The sequence below is a fragment of the Procambarus clarkii genome, chromosome 4 (assembly GCF_040958095.1).
Source record: "Procambarus clarkii isolate CNS0578487 chromosome 4, FALCON_Pclarkii_2.0, whole genome shotgun sequence".
Taxonomy (NCBI): Eukaryota; Metazoa; Arthropoda; class Malacostraca; order Decapoda; family Cambaridae; genus Procambarus; species Procambarus clarkii.
In genome coordinates, this window is record NC_091153.1 from 5,492,572 (window position 1) to 5,508,137 (window position 15,566).

The window sequence follows — 15,566 nt, forward strand, 5'->3', positions numbered from 1 at the left end:
GCCGCCTGCCGGACGTCCCCTCAACTACACACACATTCCCGCCAAATTTAAATTTTTCAAGCAGGTCGGCGTTCAATCCCCGACCGTCCAAGTGGTTGGACATCATTCCTTCCCTTACCGTCCAATTCCAAATCCTTATCCTGACGATTGACGAAGATTGATGAAGATTTAGCCACCCAAAAGGTGGCACGGGCATGAATAGCCCGTAGGTAGTGGCCCTTTTGAGCCATTACCAGTATCAATAGATGATACAGGAGATCTGTTGAGGTGCGACTGCACCCTGCGTGATGGGAGATGTCTCCCGTCTTATCCTGACCTCCTTCCCAGTGCTATATAGTCGTAATGGCTAATTCCTTCCCCTTGATAACTCCTTCCCTTCCCGCCAAATTTAAATTTCCTGAGTTTACCTGAGAGTCACTAACATTGATTTACTTTGTGACGGGTTGTGGTATCGCAGCTATACTGAACCAAGATGGTATGGCTCTCCCTCACACAAATAAAAAAAAATGCTGCTATTGGCCTTGCAGTGTGTCGGTCAAACAAATGAAAATCAAATAAATCATTAAAACAATTTACTTGATGTGACGACTTATATTGAATTTTGTAACTAGCTCAAGATTGTAATTTGCTTAGCTAAATGAATTGTGGGGTTCAGTCCCTGAGCCCATTATGTGCCTCTGTAACCCTTTCCACTACCGCCCACAAGATGGGTATGGGGTGCATAATAAATGAACTAAACTAAAAAAACTGTAATATTAATGAACAAAAAGACATGACAATACTTGGCTATTATTATATAGCGAATCAAAAAAGTAAATGAAAGTTTAACTCTAATACAAAGCAAAAAGATATACTGGTGTACTGAAGACAGCTACCATATACCACCATGGCATCAGTCACACGGCGTTGGCTGAAGGCGGACGACGGGTGAGAGAAACTACGGTGATCCTAGAGCACTAAGGGAGAGACTGGCTATCCAGGGCTGTTGTTATTTAAGATTCAGCTACTCGGAACAAGTTCCAAGTAGCACGGGCTATGGTGAGCCCGTAACTTACCTGGCACAGGAGCGGGGCAAGTAGCACGGGCTATGGTGAGCCCGTAGTAGACTTACCTGGCACAGGAGCGGGGCAAGTAGCACGGGCTATGGTGAGCCCGTAGTAGACTTACCTGGCACAGGAGCGGGGCAAGTAGCACGGGCTATGGTGAGCCCGTAGTGGACTTACCTGGCACAGGAGCGGGGCAAGTAGCACGGGCTATGGTGAGCCCGTAGTGGACTTACCTGGCACAAGAGTGGTGCTGTGGCTCTCCAGTTGTTGTTTGTTGTTTTAGATTTAGCTACTCAGAACAAAAGTTCCAAGTAGCACGGGCTATGGTGAGCCCGTAGTGGACTTACCTGGCACAGGAGCGAGGCTATGTATGTGGGTTCTCCAGGGAGGCGGCGCAATTTAAAGTCCGGCGGTGATGACTCCTCCGGTGTCAACGCAAGGTGGACACCTGGTCAACTAGCACACTGCTCGTTGTGGCAGGTGGTGCCTTTGTGTTGAGCTGCACCACTGCCAGTTGAAGGCGGCAGTGGTGAATCCCAGTGCTATGCAGGGGATTCACGTGACAGCTCCTCCCGAAGCCTTTTCCTAATGCCTGAGATGTCGATGCTGGAAGGAGTGTGGAAGCGGAAGGTTCCACGCATAACATTTCGGGCAGATCCTTAATCTAACATATTAGGCAAGATGAAGAGGTACATTGTAGCAAGGTTTTACATAAAAAATATTTACAATATATATTAGCAGAGGTGATTACATTGATAATGATATATGTCTTAAGTACTAATATTTGGGAAGTGGCTAGTACAAGATACAGTGTGAGTTTCAATACTTCTCATAATCTTTTTTTATAGATTAAAGTATACACTTAGTAAGCCATGAATTGTTAATCCTTTTGAGTTGAGTAGTTTAGTTTAGTTCATGTATTATTTTATGCACCACATACCCATTTCGTGTGCGCTAGTGAAAAGGGTTACAGAGGCACATTTGAGTATGTGAGTACTTTTTTTACTTTGACATGTTTTCCTGAGGGCAAATGGAGGTTAGGGGGAGGGGGAGACCTGTGACAAGCCTCCGGCTTCCTGTCCTCGCCGAGGCCACTAGTGTTTAGTGTCATCTATTGAGGAGAGGGAGAGGTAGAGGGTGCGGGGGTTGCCGGTGGTTGCTGGGGCGGTGATGGCCACCTTCCTGTCTGGTCTTCACCAGTTGCCACAGTGTCACAACACCGTGCCATGTGTATCCTCCCCGGCACCTCCACCACTGGTTAACGAGCCCCAACCACAACTAGGTGTATGGTAGGCAGTAATTAGGGCGACCCGGTGCGAGACGGCGGCCAGTGGACACGGGAGAAGCTCCGGAATTCTTTATAATTGCTAAATTGTGGCGGCAGCTGGTGAGGCTCCATGCTGCACTTGAGGGCTATATTCTTTTTCCCCCCGGCTTTGGGACGGGCTTTTTGATAATTATATCCTTCCATTGCAGTTAAAATGTTCCATTTTCCATCACCACTTTCGTAGTTCTAAAGGCATGTACCCACTCTGTACCCTCTCTTGCATATTTGGTGGTGTAATTAATACCTTTGTAACAGCCTCGACCCCATGCCCATATTACCCCATATTACTCTACCCCATTGGCTATATTATTGTATATCTGTTACTAATCTTACTAGTGTTTCATTGTTCATTTCTATAGCCATGTTATAGGGCACAGAATCATTGAAGAAGCATCTATTAAGTTATTGCTATGTCTTTACGGTACAGTGATTTTTGTTCTTTGTCTAAGTGTTAAGCATTATTGAAATTGGACAACTTGGCCTTTGCTGTTGGTTATTTTATATAAAATGCTTCTTTGTATATCTGTAGTAAACATTTCTATTCTGTCATATTAAGATGGAGAGCATTTCACGTCATTCATGACTATACAGCATTTGATAAGACTTTTCAAGTCGCTAGAAGAATACACAGTATCATCAACCATTTTATAATGTTCATGTTCCAATTTGTATAAGATTAGTACATTATATGATATTATGATGATATATTTATAGTTTTTGTTTACTATATACCGCGTAACGTGGAGGTGGAGTCCCTCGATTGTTTCAAGCGAGGGTTGGACATGCATATGAGTGGGATTGGGTGGTTATAAATAGGAGCTGCCTCGTATGGGCCAATGGGCCTTCTGCAGTTACCTATGTTCTTATACCACAAGTCTGTTACCTAATAAACATTATGCTTATGACAGAGGATGCCAATCACCAGGGCGGAGGAGGAGGCATTAAATGATCACTTTTTGGTCAACAGCTACATAGAAGGATTTGCAGCAAGCCAGACTGACACACTGTTATTTGAGCAGTTTAAATCCACCCCCAGCCAAGACTTCCATAACCTTCGTCGCTGGTATAGACATATAGACAGTTTTGGCAGTGATAGGGGGAAGTTTCCTGGCACTAAAAGCAGCTGTTTAACTCTATCGGTGAATGGGACAAAGGTTAGTTTGAATTCAACCATTTGGAAATTTAACATCTCTTTTTGTATATTTATTCACTCCCTTCTTAAGCATATATATTTAGTTTTTGCTATTAGCAAGAGCAACATTTTTCATGCATGCAAAATCTTGTTCAAGTTATTGTGTTTCCATAAAGACCATTAAATACAATTTTTACACAAATCATTACCTAATTTTGCATTAAATATTGCACTAAAATTAATATTGCGAAATAAGTTATTAATAAACATTAATGCCTTAAATACTATACTCCAGTTTCTATGGTTAGTTTTAGTCCAAAATTCTTTAAGTTGACAGTTCCTTGAGTAACTTTAAGGTTTACTACAATTTTGGTAAACTTACTACGTACTTTGTAATACTGGAGTCACATATTTAGTGCAGCTGATTTTTTACAGCTTACATATGTGGTAGATTGATAATGTTCCACAGAATATGTCGGGCAATACGCATACAACAAAAGAGCATTTGCTCGTAACCTTATGCGCCTAACCTAAATAGTACTTAATCCTACAAAATACCTTAATCCTAACAATTAGGTTTGTTAAATGGTCTGTATGCATACTCGAGCACTAAAAGTCTTAAGATTTTTACTATTGTTCTCCAGGTGAAAGTAATGATGAATTGCAACAGTGAGCAGGTTGATGGTCCTGAAGGGACGGAGCAGGATCAGCAGGAACACACTACTGAAGATATTGTTGATCCCTGGAATGTACAAGCTTCTAGCAATAAAGGCATCGACTATGATAAGCTGATAGGTAAGGAATTTTGCTCGGATGGTTTGTAAACGTACTTTGTCGATTTGTTTACATTTTGAATATTATTAATTTTTTAATCTATTGTATAACACCTTTCAGGTGAACCGAGTAATAAATTAACTTTGTAATGTTAGCCATTACTCGGACTTCACTACTTAGTGATAGTGTGTTTTTAGACAGATTTGGATCGTCTCGTATTGATGATGCACTGTTGGAGAGATTTGAGAAGCTGACTGGACAAAAGCCTCATCATTTCCTGAGACGTGGTATATTCTTCTCACACCGGGACATGCACAGGTTAGGATATTATACTTTGGATCAAAGACAAATAACATTGTGGCTATATTGTAAAAACGAATCCAGGCTTTGAATTAATGACTTCTGTCCGATTGTTACCGGTTTTAGCTTGCTTTACCCTCACTAACAAGGGGGTATCAGAGTTGATCTCTGATGCTCATATGAACAAGCTCATATGTATGGGGAGAACTATTGATAAATTGCTTGACATTATTGTACCGAGATTGTCACCTGGGACATGGTATGGTCATAGTATCTAGAGTGCAAGTGACAAGTCAAGTTTAGCTACTAACGTGTAATTCAGAAGTACATTTTTCCCAAGTAGTCCAAGGGAAAAGCGTATTATATTGCTTATATTTTTAGAGGTACTTTATATTGTTGCATATTCTTTCATCTTTCTCTTTTTCAGGATATTAAATCTGTATGAAGCTGGCAAGACATTCTTCATTTATACTGGTCGGGGTCCATCCTCAGAGTCCATGCATGTTGGTCACCTCATCCCCTTTATTATGACAAAGTAAGTGGCGAATCAATGTTTTTGTTTGAAATGTGTGTACCAGTAGGAACGGAAATATTAAATGGAAGATTTTACCGATTTGTTGCTTGAGGAATTTTGCTCAAAATTTTAGGCCATGAGCAACCCGGAAAAAAAAATATTTTGAGAGGGCCTACATTCACTATAATATACTGTATACAGTATATACAGGTTTGTTACCCAACTTACCAGATTATTGTAATAAGATCTTTGAAGCACTTTTAGTTAAGTAAAAATTCATCATAAATCACCTTCCTCCAACATTGAATTGAAACACAAGCATCTGAAAATTCATTATGCAATCCTCATTTTGGCTTACATGCAATATTGGTCCCAAAAATGTAAATTGATTATTAAGAACTTTCTCGGCAGTTAATGATGGAGGAAGGTGGTGAAGCGAGCAGGCCCGAATACCTCCCCAAAATAACACCACTGCTATGGCAGCTGTGTCTAAGGCCTACTCCTGTGACATATAAATTTTTCTGGTCCATGGAAGGGAATTATCTGGAGAAAGTTCCAAGCTAGTATGACTGTTTAGCACTGGGAGCTAGTGGAAATATTTATAATTTTTTTCTTTCCATCTTCAGTACCACGGTTGTTGTGTTCAAGTATATTTGAAGAGTTCCTGGTAATTTTGAGGTTTCGTTCTTTCCATAGCTGTAGGTGCTTTGTTTTTCATGAAGATAGCCACATGGTGGTGGCTGGCTGGATATGGGCGACATTACTTTTGTCATAATGTGTTAGTTCTGTCTTTGTCTTGTGTGCTATGTTAATATATTTAAGGCATATCATTCTGATGATTTCAGGTGGCTCCAGGATGTATTTGATATTCCATTGGTAATTCAACTCACTGATGATGAAAAATACCTGTGGAAGGATCTGAAATTGGAAGTTTGTAATAAGCTGGCCTATGAGAATACAAAGGACATCATTGCTATTGGATTTGACATGAGCAAAACATTTATATTTTCTGATGTTGACTTCATTGGTGGAGAGTTTTATAAGTAAGTACTGTACTAAAGTTTAATATAATTTCAGATGTTAACCATTTATAGTTTTATAAGAAAATTGATTAGGTACAAAACACGAAGTTATCAGTTTTATGTTGTAAGTGTTATTATTTATGCTTTTTGCTTAAGCTGTAAGAATAAATGAAGTATAGTAATTATTGTGCTGGCCTCCAGTATGGAACAGGTGACTCGTGGGAATAGCTTATTCATTTGCTACTTCTCTATATAATATCTCTTGTCAGACAAAATCGACCAATAAGTATTAATGTTGAGACGATGAGTTGCAATACTGTGGATATATTTGGAGTATCTGGTGTTAAAAGGGAGTGTGCTTAATTTTAAAGAAATATCCTATTGGTAGCGTGACTTTCTGAAATCATTCTGGCATAAGTTGCAGTCACGCCACCGTGGCTAGCTTTGTTTGTTCTCGTATGGTGTGTATATTTCTGTATCCCTTCGAGGGATTGCCAAGAAATAATTTCTCTGGATTAAATATACAACATTTGTTGCTAATACTCGTGAAATATGTATTACAGTATTTATTATTAACTTAAGAAAAGTTTATCTTTCTGGATGGATCGTTATTCCTTGAATTCAGAGGTAGTCAGTCTATGAACCTACTGTTTTATCATTTTTTGTAGCCCCCTGCTACCTAATATTACTTGGTGGAAGGAAAAAAGGGAGAATTGCATACTCATTTATGGCTAACCCTGGAAATTTCCCACATACTGTATAAAATGTAAATTAAAGAATAGGATTTGAATGGGGTATAATTTAATTTTTTTGGTGCTTACCTCGAGAGGTAAACTTTGGTAAAAACCAGTGACATCAGTTACTGGGTACAGGTGCCTGTTTTTAAGGCCATAAGACCTGGCCAATCACTACATGATTTGGAAACATTTTTCTTGGGGACTTTGACAGAGGTTGCATATCCTAGATGAGGCTATCTTTAAATGAATTCAAGTGGTATTCTTATCATTGCCAAAGGGATAACAAGAGTTATTGTCAATAATAACTTGTGAACGATAACAGAACGAGTAAGTACAACTTGCTTACTCGTTCTGTTATCACATCAGTTTACCAAGTTCACATCAATATGGTTTCTAGCTGTTGTAGAATTTGTTCAGGTTCGCATTCCTCTTGACTTAATGTAACAGGAAAATGATTAATGTTTTGTTGTTTCTTTACCATCAGAAATGTATTGAAGGTTCAGAAGCATGTAACATTCAACCAGGTGAAAGGAATATTTGGGTTTGACGATTCCTCCAATATTGGGAAGATAATGTTCCCAGCTGTACAGGCTGCTCCAAGCTTTTCTTCTAGTTTTCCATTCATATTTGGGGGAAAGAAGGACATTCCTTGCCTTATTCCATGTGCTATTGATCAGGTAAGCATGAAAGTTTTAATGTCTAAACAAGATAGGAGGAAAATGAGTGAACGAGTGCAATAAATTTAGGATCAAATAATTTAGTAGAAGAGTTAAAACAGTAAATGTTATTTATTTTAAATTTTCTTATAAAGTTGATTGATAGTTGGCAAGGTTGGAATTAATTATAAAAAGTGAACATACTCTTTGGTATTTGTTGGGTTAAGAAAATGTAAATATTAGTGTTAAGGTAAGATTATATAAAGGCTTGCTAAGGAAAGGTCATAATGTGTATAGCTTGATATTATCCCCAGGAAATGAAGATCATGCAAATTAAATGTTCTGTTTGCATGTGGTTAATTTGAGTAGAAATTTATTGATCTTAAAAGTAATTAGTAATGCACATGCAGAAACATATGTAAGCAGAGCACATCATATACCAACTCGCCTTCCTGTTTAGATAGTACTTTTTGTAACTATGTGGAGCATTGTACATATAGTAACGTAATGTACAATTAGATAGTAGAATTTGGTGCTATTCACTTTATAAAGAGTGGAAAAAATAAAGCTTAAAACCAAACGTAAAATATTTTTAGGTATAGTATAACACATATATATACTAAATTAGGACTCGGATAGCATGTATTAGGCATAGAATGGTTAGGTTAGGTTGTTTTATTAGCCACATAAATACAAAACTTTTTCCAGTTTGTCCAAATTTAGTACTGAGAAATTCTTCCTTTTTTATTGTCCATTACATCAATACATGTATGATGGTCCACATTGTTACTACAAGTACCGTCTTAACAGAAGAATGAGCTGTCTATACACGTACTGCATACTAGTACTTTTTCAGGACCCATACTTCCGGATGACTAGAGATGTGGCGCCGAGGTTAGGGTTCCAGAAGCCGGCACTCATTCACTCGACCTTCTTCCCAGCACTGCAGGGTGCCAGCAGCAAGATGAGTGCCTCGGATGAAAATTCCTCCATTTTTCTAACAGATACCGGCAATCAGATTAAGAAAAAGGTTATTATCATGGTGCATGTCTGAATCGTAACACGTTTTAGGCTATATATGCTGAACTGAAACATAATTCAACACCCTACTGCATGTTTTTAATTTGCATGAAAATATATGACCATTCTTATCCATGGTTGAGATATGTTACCCTAAAAGGTGTGGTCATTGTCACATTATCAGTTTTTACTTTGCTACTTTATACAGTAAAAAAAGAAAGTTGCCTGGATTATTGTGTGTGGCTGCCTGCAAATGCTAGACAGTTGCAGTGGGTCTTGTTTTCTCTCAAGATGGTTTCAGGAGCTCTTCTTTGGCCTTTCAGATTTGTTTTTGTTGTCACTTTGATTTCTATCCTGCTGGCCATTTTGTTTTGCTTCCCTTATACTTTCTGGGTAGTTTTATTTGGTTGAGATTCATCATAGATCTCTATACTTGTCTCACTTCTGACCACACAAGATTCTGGCTTAGAGGCCTGGTGGTAGTTTTGTGGCTATGGGGTACCAAAGCACTGGAAAGCCACTCACTCCTGGGAGGGCAATTATTAAAAGAAATCTATAAACAAAAATTGGCAAACCTGGGGCGAATCTGGAACAATGTGATGTGGATTTTGGAGGGTGGAATGTACCTACTTGATGAGATTTTGGGAACTCTTCTACTCCCCAAACCCGGCTTGAGGCCAGGTTTGCCTTGTGAGAGCTTGGTCCACTAGGCTGTTGCTTGGAACAGCCCACATATCCACCAAGTATCTACAGTATATTATTATTTTGGGGCTATGAAGTATTGTGATATACTAATTTTTATTTGTGCACTATTTGATATTGTATAATTTCTTTGGCAGATTAATAAATATGCTTTCTCTGGGGGTAAAGACACTTTAGAGGAGCACCGAGAGAAGGGTGGAGACTGTGAGGTGGATATTTCCTATATGTACCTTAAATTCTTCTTAGAAGATGATGACAAACTAGAGAAAATTCGCCAAGAGTATTCCTCGGGCAGAATGCTCACTGGAGAGCTGAAAGCAGAGTTGATTCAGGTATGTACTCGATACATTTTATATTTATCAACATTTAGTGTTGGTAAACCTTATGTAATTCTTATATTGTATGTATTTGATTTTAGGGCTGCATTATTTAGCCTTAGTGTTTACGTAATTAATATAATTTTTGTAAAGGTTTTAACATTCTTTAATAGGTATCGGTAGATAGTAATATTTTGAGTTTTAAACAACAATTTATAGTCGGAAAAGTTAGGTACATAGCTGCATGGTTACAATATACCTATTAATTGTAATCTGTATTATGCAGGGTTACAGGCTATTTTAATAAATTAAAGTATTATAGTTTGAAGTCTAGTGAAAATAAGATGACATTAACAAGTAATAAATAAATAAATACCTAATTTGCTGAGATAGCTACACAATAATGGTGAATATTTAAGTTACTGGAACTTTAATACAGTTGTTCAGGATGATTTGTGTTGATTTTGCCTTTTTTTTTTTTTTTTTTTTTTTATAAATATGGTGATATTTTTGCTGAATGGACAAATAATTACCGGTACATTGAATTAGCTTGTAGAACTTTTGTGTGCTCGACCTATCCTATAAAAATTATACCAACTATGTGGTTGAACATATAAAAATGGACTATTGTAGCCAATGAAGTTCACATTATATACTATTAATTTGTAAAAGGTCCCCTTCCCCCCCCCCCCAAAAAAAAAAACTTTGCTGGGCCACTTACAGCATGTTAAACTGGGCCTTAGATTGCGTATAGTGTAAGGGCCTAAGATTGCTTATTCAGGCTGTGGAGAGGTTAGGTAAGGTTCTTTTAGTATTATTATTATTATTATTATTTTTTTATGCATGCCATTTGGGGGTAATTGACTAGTACAAAACTTCACACTTTTTGGGTACAACAGTCCATGGTTTATAAGTTTGATCAAATTGTTGCTATAATTACTCTAATTTTTGGAGGACGAGCAGGAATATTATATATTTATCAAAGTACATTGGCCTAGGGTCAACATATGATGATCGACCTTTAAGGGTTAAAAGGCAAACCCATAAGATATGAACATGTTCGAAAATCATGCAGATTAATGGCTGTGTTTTATATAGAGTATTTGTATTTGAGTGATGTAATGTGTTCAGATACTATGTAGGAAATTTTAAATGATGTATATTGCAAATATAAAATAATCAAATCAGTTATTAAATAAATTCTACGTATTTTTACAGATTCTTCAGAAGATGATAGGAGAGCATCAGGAGCGGAGAAAAACCGTTACAGATGATATTGTGAAGCAGTATATGACCCCCCGACCTCTTAACTTTGTTGTCAAGAAATGAGGTTACTGCTGTATGTTTCAATCTTTTTACTGTTATAAATTTGGTAACCCTTTTTTTCTCTTGTATTTCTATTGCCTCGTGAGAGATTGGGTCAGTATACATGGTATTACTTTGTTAGCACACTGTGTTACAGCTAAAGCACACATGTTACAAACTGGTGTACTGAGTAAGAGAGACGTGCAGGGAATGATAGAGAACTAAACTGCATGGAGATAATGATTATGGTTAAACAATGAGAGGTTGTTGATAAATAACATTAGGATATTTTCTCATGCTTTTCTTAAGTAAAATAACAAAAAATGTATGGGATGGGGGTGTATCTGGATGGGGTTCTGGGAATTATTTTGCTCCCTAAGCTGGGACCAGGGCCAGGCTTGACTTGAGAGTTTGGTCCAACAGGCTGTTTGTAGCAGCCAGCAGGCCCACATGTCCACTACAGCCGGGTTGGTCCGGCACTTCTTGCAGAAAACTGTCAAAGTTTTTCTTAAACTTCCACATTTCTTATACTTGCTGGGAGGATATTGAACCACTATGGAATGTTGTTGTTCATAGTATTGTTTATGGCGCACCTACTCTTCATTGGCTCTTATTGTGCATTTCCTTTCGTATCATTCACACCAGTAAGTTATTTTACTGTGCAAAGTACAGTAGTTTTCTTTTGATAAGATTGAATCCATTATAGTTTTTAAAATTTATATTCGGTATACATTTGTTGTACAGCACAGGGTATGGTCACAAATTCTCAGCTGTTGCCTGCAGTAGGCAGAACTGAGCCAAGTACCTATGATGGGTACCCAAGGGGAAGTGGAGGAAGAAGCCAGTTGACAAGATGGGAAAAGAGAAACATGGCCCCCCTCATGCTTGCAGAGCAATAACCTGCCAGGTATTATCCAAAACACGTGTGGATAATCACAAACGCTTCCCTCTGGCATTACCACAGAAGCTTTATATCAAACCCCTTGGCCACCCACCCTATAGTGGTAGGGGGAAAAAGAAGCTTTGGGATGGAGCCAGCCACCTGAACCCAGGGAATTCAAAGTCAAACACCCTGTATCAGCTAGGAAAAGGTCATCTAGAGAAATACGACTTCTTCCTCCAAGCGCACCCACAGAGTGACAAGTGGAATGATTATTCCATGTGGAATAATTGTGTTGTGGAATTATTGTGGAATAATTATTCCACAAGTGGAGTGGAATGATTATTGTTGCCCGGTGTTGAACCTTCTCCAAAGCAGCTGTGTCTTTCTGAAGATGAGGTTTCCATACTTAAATACAATAATCCAAGTGATGATACAGCAAAAGGGAGAGAGAGAGAGGCACCAATGGCTTTGCTGCCAGCCCTTAAGAGTGCCCTTGCCAGCTTCCTGAGGCTGTTGGTTGGCAGTACCCTGGTTGCCAGGACTACCATCTGATTATTTGGATAGAAATTTTCCGGTAGTAATGAGTGATTTGCATGAATGTAATTACATTCGAGTGGTTGCTAGTTTTGTGGCACTTTTGCTTTTGGGATGGATTTTTCTCAGTTTTTGGGTAATCTCTCGTCCCCCCCCGTCAGGCTGCGTCAGACCGAGCTGTGGGGACGCTAAGCCCCGGAAGCACCTCAAGGACCTCAAGGTAGCACTCCCCCCCCCCCCCCCTTCCTCCTCCTAGGCTCCTCTAGTCAAAGATGGAGACCCATTTTTGTTCTGGTCTCTGGTAGGCTTCATTGGTCTTAAAAGCCTTGTATTCCCTAAGGTTTTGTTGCTCCAAATAGCATACTCATGTAACATTATGGTTTGTTAAGCTTGAAGCTGTTACACCTTGTGAGTGTTACACTTTTCAAAGATGCGGTCTGCATTTATATCTTTGGATTTGCTCAGTATAGTAAAGATTTTGTCGATCAACCCTGTCATGTCTAATTTGTAGTGTTTTTAATCATTAGGCCTTAATCGTTCCTGGTTTGAAAGTTAGCTTGGTTCTGGGATTATTTCTGCTGCTTTGCACTGAACTGAACTTTTCCAAAAGCAGTTATGCTCTTTTGAATGTGGTCTCCATGCTTGGATTCATTTATACAAATGGGGTTGTAAATAGAGATTTGTACAGTTAAATATCCATCCTTTTCCTTGAAGTCAAAGGTTTGAATATTCCATAGCAGTGCAATTCAGCCTTCTTGGCTTAGCACTTTTGATAATATTTTTTGGCCAAGTAATTTGATGTATTATAACTGGTAAATACAGTAAACCAAAATATATTCTGCCATTTTTTTGTGCGTAGTACTGTGTGTTTTATTAATCGGTTGGTTTTCACTTTATTTTTTACATTTTTCGTAGAAAATAATGCTAGTTTCATATCTGCCATTTCTTATTTTTGATCTAAAAATAGTGACCAAGTCTTGAATAAGATGGAAAAACGCTTTATATATAACAAAAATAACTTCTAATCTTGTAAATCAATTATAACGTTAAAAAAATTATGTATATAAGCACACTTTTGTATATACATTATAATGTATTTTTTACAGAAAATATTTTACAAGTACTGTATTAGAAATAAGCAAGAGGGTTTGAAGGAGGCGTAATTGCTAATGTTATAGTCGCTACCTCTTGTGGTGGTGATTTTGTCACTATTAGATGGCAACATCTATAACCAGGTTCAGACACCTGTTTTGTTATTCAGATGACCTGTGCAAACGTGGCAAGGTGTTTCTCGGCATTCAGACGGAAATTGCTTGTTGCATCGTCAGCCTCATTTCCTCGACCACTTTTCCTTTAGCAGCAAAAGGGTTTAAGTGTAGCTTGTGAAAATACACCTCATCTACTTGGAGAAAATATATTGTTACTAATGAAAGCCAATAAGTAAGTTAGCATCATTCAGGCATTATTTAATGCATGCCAAATATTCCATCTTTGCTTGTTCCGACAAATTCTACATGTATGCAAATGTTAATGAGCATTCTTACTATTACTGTATGCTTCGCAGTCATGATGTGTTCGTTTACAAAAATTTATCATCTGCCTAAATGATGGCCAAAAAAGAGGAAAGTCTATTATTCAGTATCATTGTACGATGTGTATACTGTATTTGTGATGCCTTGATATTATGGTGCTACATAGCCTTCCTGGTTTAGAGCCGTCTTTTGATAATTACTTGCTTGATTTCTCCAGGAATTCCCTCACGTGAAGCAATGAGCATAATTTAGCGGACTTGTACAAAAATATTACCCCTTGATATGCATTTAAACTCGTGTGACAAATGTCACACGAATATTTGTTACCTAAACTACAGTGAAATGGGCAAAATTGTCTTTATCTTTGCTCTGCATGGAATATATTTGTTACAAATAAAATATTTTTGTTGTAAATATATTGTTAAATACATTGTTTTAGACCTTTAAATGAACTCTTGAAATTCTGTCCTTATTAGTGAAGTAGTTGACAACCATTCGAGATGGATGGTCAGGTATTGTGAATAATAGGTGCAAGCTTTGTGTTCCTGACAACAGGGACCAAACCAAACTGGGAACAATTAAATATGACATAAGTATTATGACCAAAGCTGCTGTAGACTTTAGTGTACCATTTACAGATTCATACAGCAGTGAGCTATTGCAATTACTAGGTATGTTCCAGGAACCACCATGGCTTCTACCATAGTTTGGTCATGTTGACCAATCCACACATTAGAAAATGAAGGAACGACAACGTTTTGGTCCGTCTTGGATCATTCTCAAGTCGATTATGAATGGTCACAATCGACTTGAGAATGGTCCAGGACGGACCGAAATGTCGTCGTCCCTTCATTTTCTAGTGTGTGGATTGGTCAACATACTTCAGCCATGTTATTGTAACTCAACACCTGCATAGTTTGGTCATGTTGAATGAATGGACGATGATTAACTGAAGAGTGAATTTGAGGGTTGGATGAGAGGAACGTCAGGAAAATGGGCAAACAAAGCTATCGAGTGTGAGGAAGATTGGTGATTGGTTTTCCCCATTGTCGGAGACAGGACACTAGTAGGCTAATAAAGTCCCACCTAGGCTAACAAGCATTTCAAAGGATGCAACCCACAACAGTTGTTAAACTCCCAGGAACCTATTTACTGCTAGGTGAACAGAGGCATCAGGTAAAGAGGAAGCACAGTATGCCCTAACATCCCTGTTCTGCCATTATAACTATGGAGTTCTCAACAGTCGCAAATATCAGGTGGACAACTGGATACTGGAGGAAAACAGTGCATTGAAATATTGTATTATATGCCTATTGGTTGTCAAAATATAATGCATGTGTATAGAGAGGGAGTTAGATTAATTTATGAATACTATATTGGAGATATATATATGTATGCATCATAGTCCATAATTTAATTGGATGCATTTTTGCCCTTTTCAGGTATTAACCGATGCTATCCACCTGCAAATTTCAATTGAAGGATACTGTAATTTAGTTTATACACAAAGCTTAATTTTCATTAAAGATATTAAAAATATTATTGTAAACAGTATATGAAAAATATTGTGTACAAATGTATAAAAAATGTGCATCGGGTATTTTAATTGTGTAATGATTGTAATGCTGTATAATACTGTGAATTTTATCTTATTTATGATTTACGTAGGCATTTTTATAAAATCTAAACCATCTCAAAGTATTTTATTGAACCTGGGTTAATTTGATATAATTTCCAATTTCTGCTAGAAACAAATGACCCAAAT

At 37.9% G+C, this 15,566-nt stretch overlaps 1 protein-coding gene across 5 annotated transcripts; it reads left to right on the top strand.

Moving 5' to 3' along the window:
- Window positions 1-2,201: 2,201 nt before the first annotated feature.
- On the top strand, window positions 2,202-15,499 carry TrpRS (Tryptophanyl-tRNA synthetase). Of its 5 annotated transcripts, none has more exons than XM_045733973.2 (11): window positions 2,202-2,335; window positions 3,341-3,527; window positions 4,150-4,300; window positions 4,477-4,597; window positions 5,007-5,114; window positions 5,939-6,136; window positions 7,337-7,529; window positions 8,365-8,538; window positions 9,368-9,562; window positions 10,766-10,886; window positions 15,244-15,384. In XM_045733973.2, the coding sequence occupies exons 1-10, from the start codon at window positions 2,217-2,219 to the stop codon at window positions 10,874-10,876; spliced, it is 1,557 nt and encodes a 518-aa protein (XP_045589929.2). In that variant the 5' UTR covers window positions 2,202-2,216; the 3' UTR covers window positions 10,877-10,886; window positions 15,244-15,384. The 5 variants fall into 5 exon arrangements, with proteins under 5 accessions (XP_045589929.2, XP_045589922.2, XP_069188645.1 ...); XM_069332544.1 differs by having other exon boundaries at window positions 2,209-2,433; window positions 3,282-3,527; window positions 15,244-15,499; XM_069332560.1 differs by having other exon boundaries at window positions 2,245-2,433; window positions 15,244-15,499.
- Window positions 15,500-15,566: the final 67 nt, after the last annotated feature.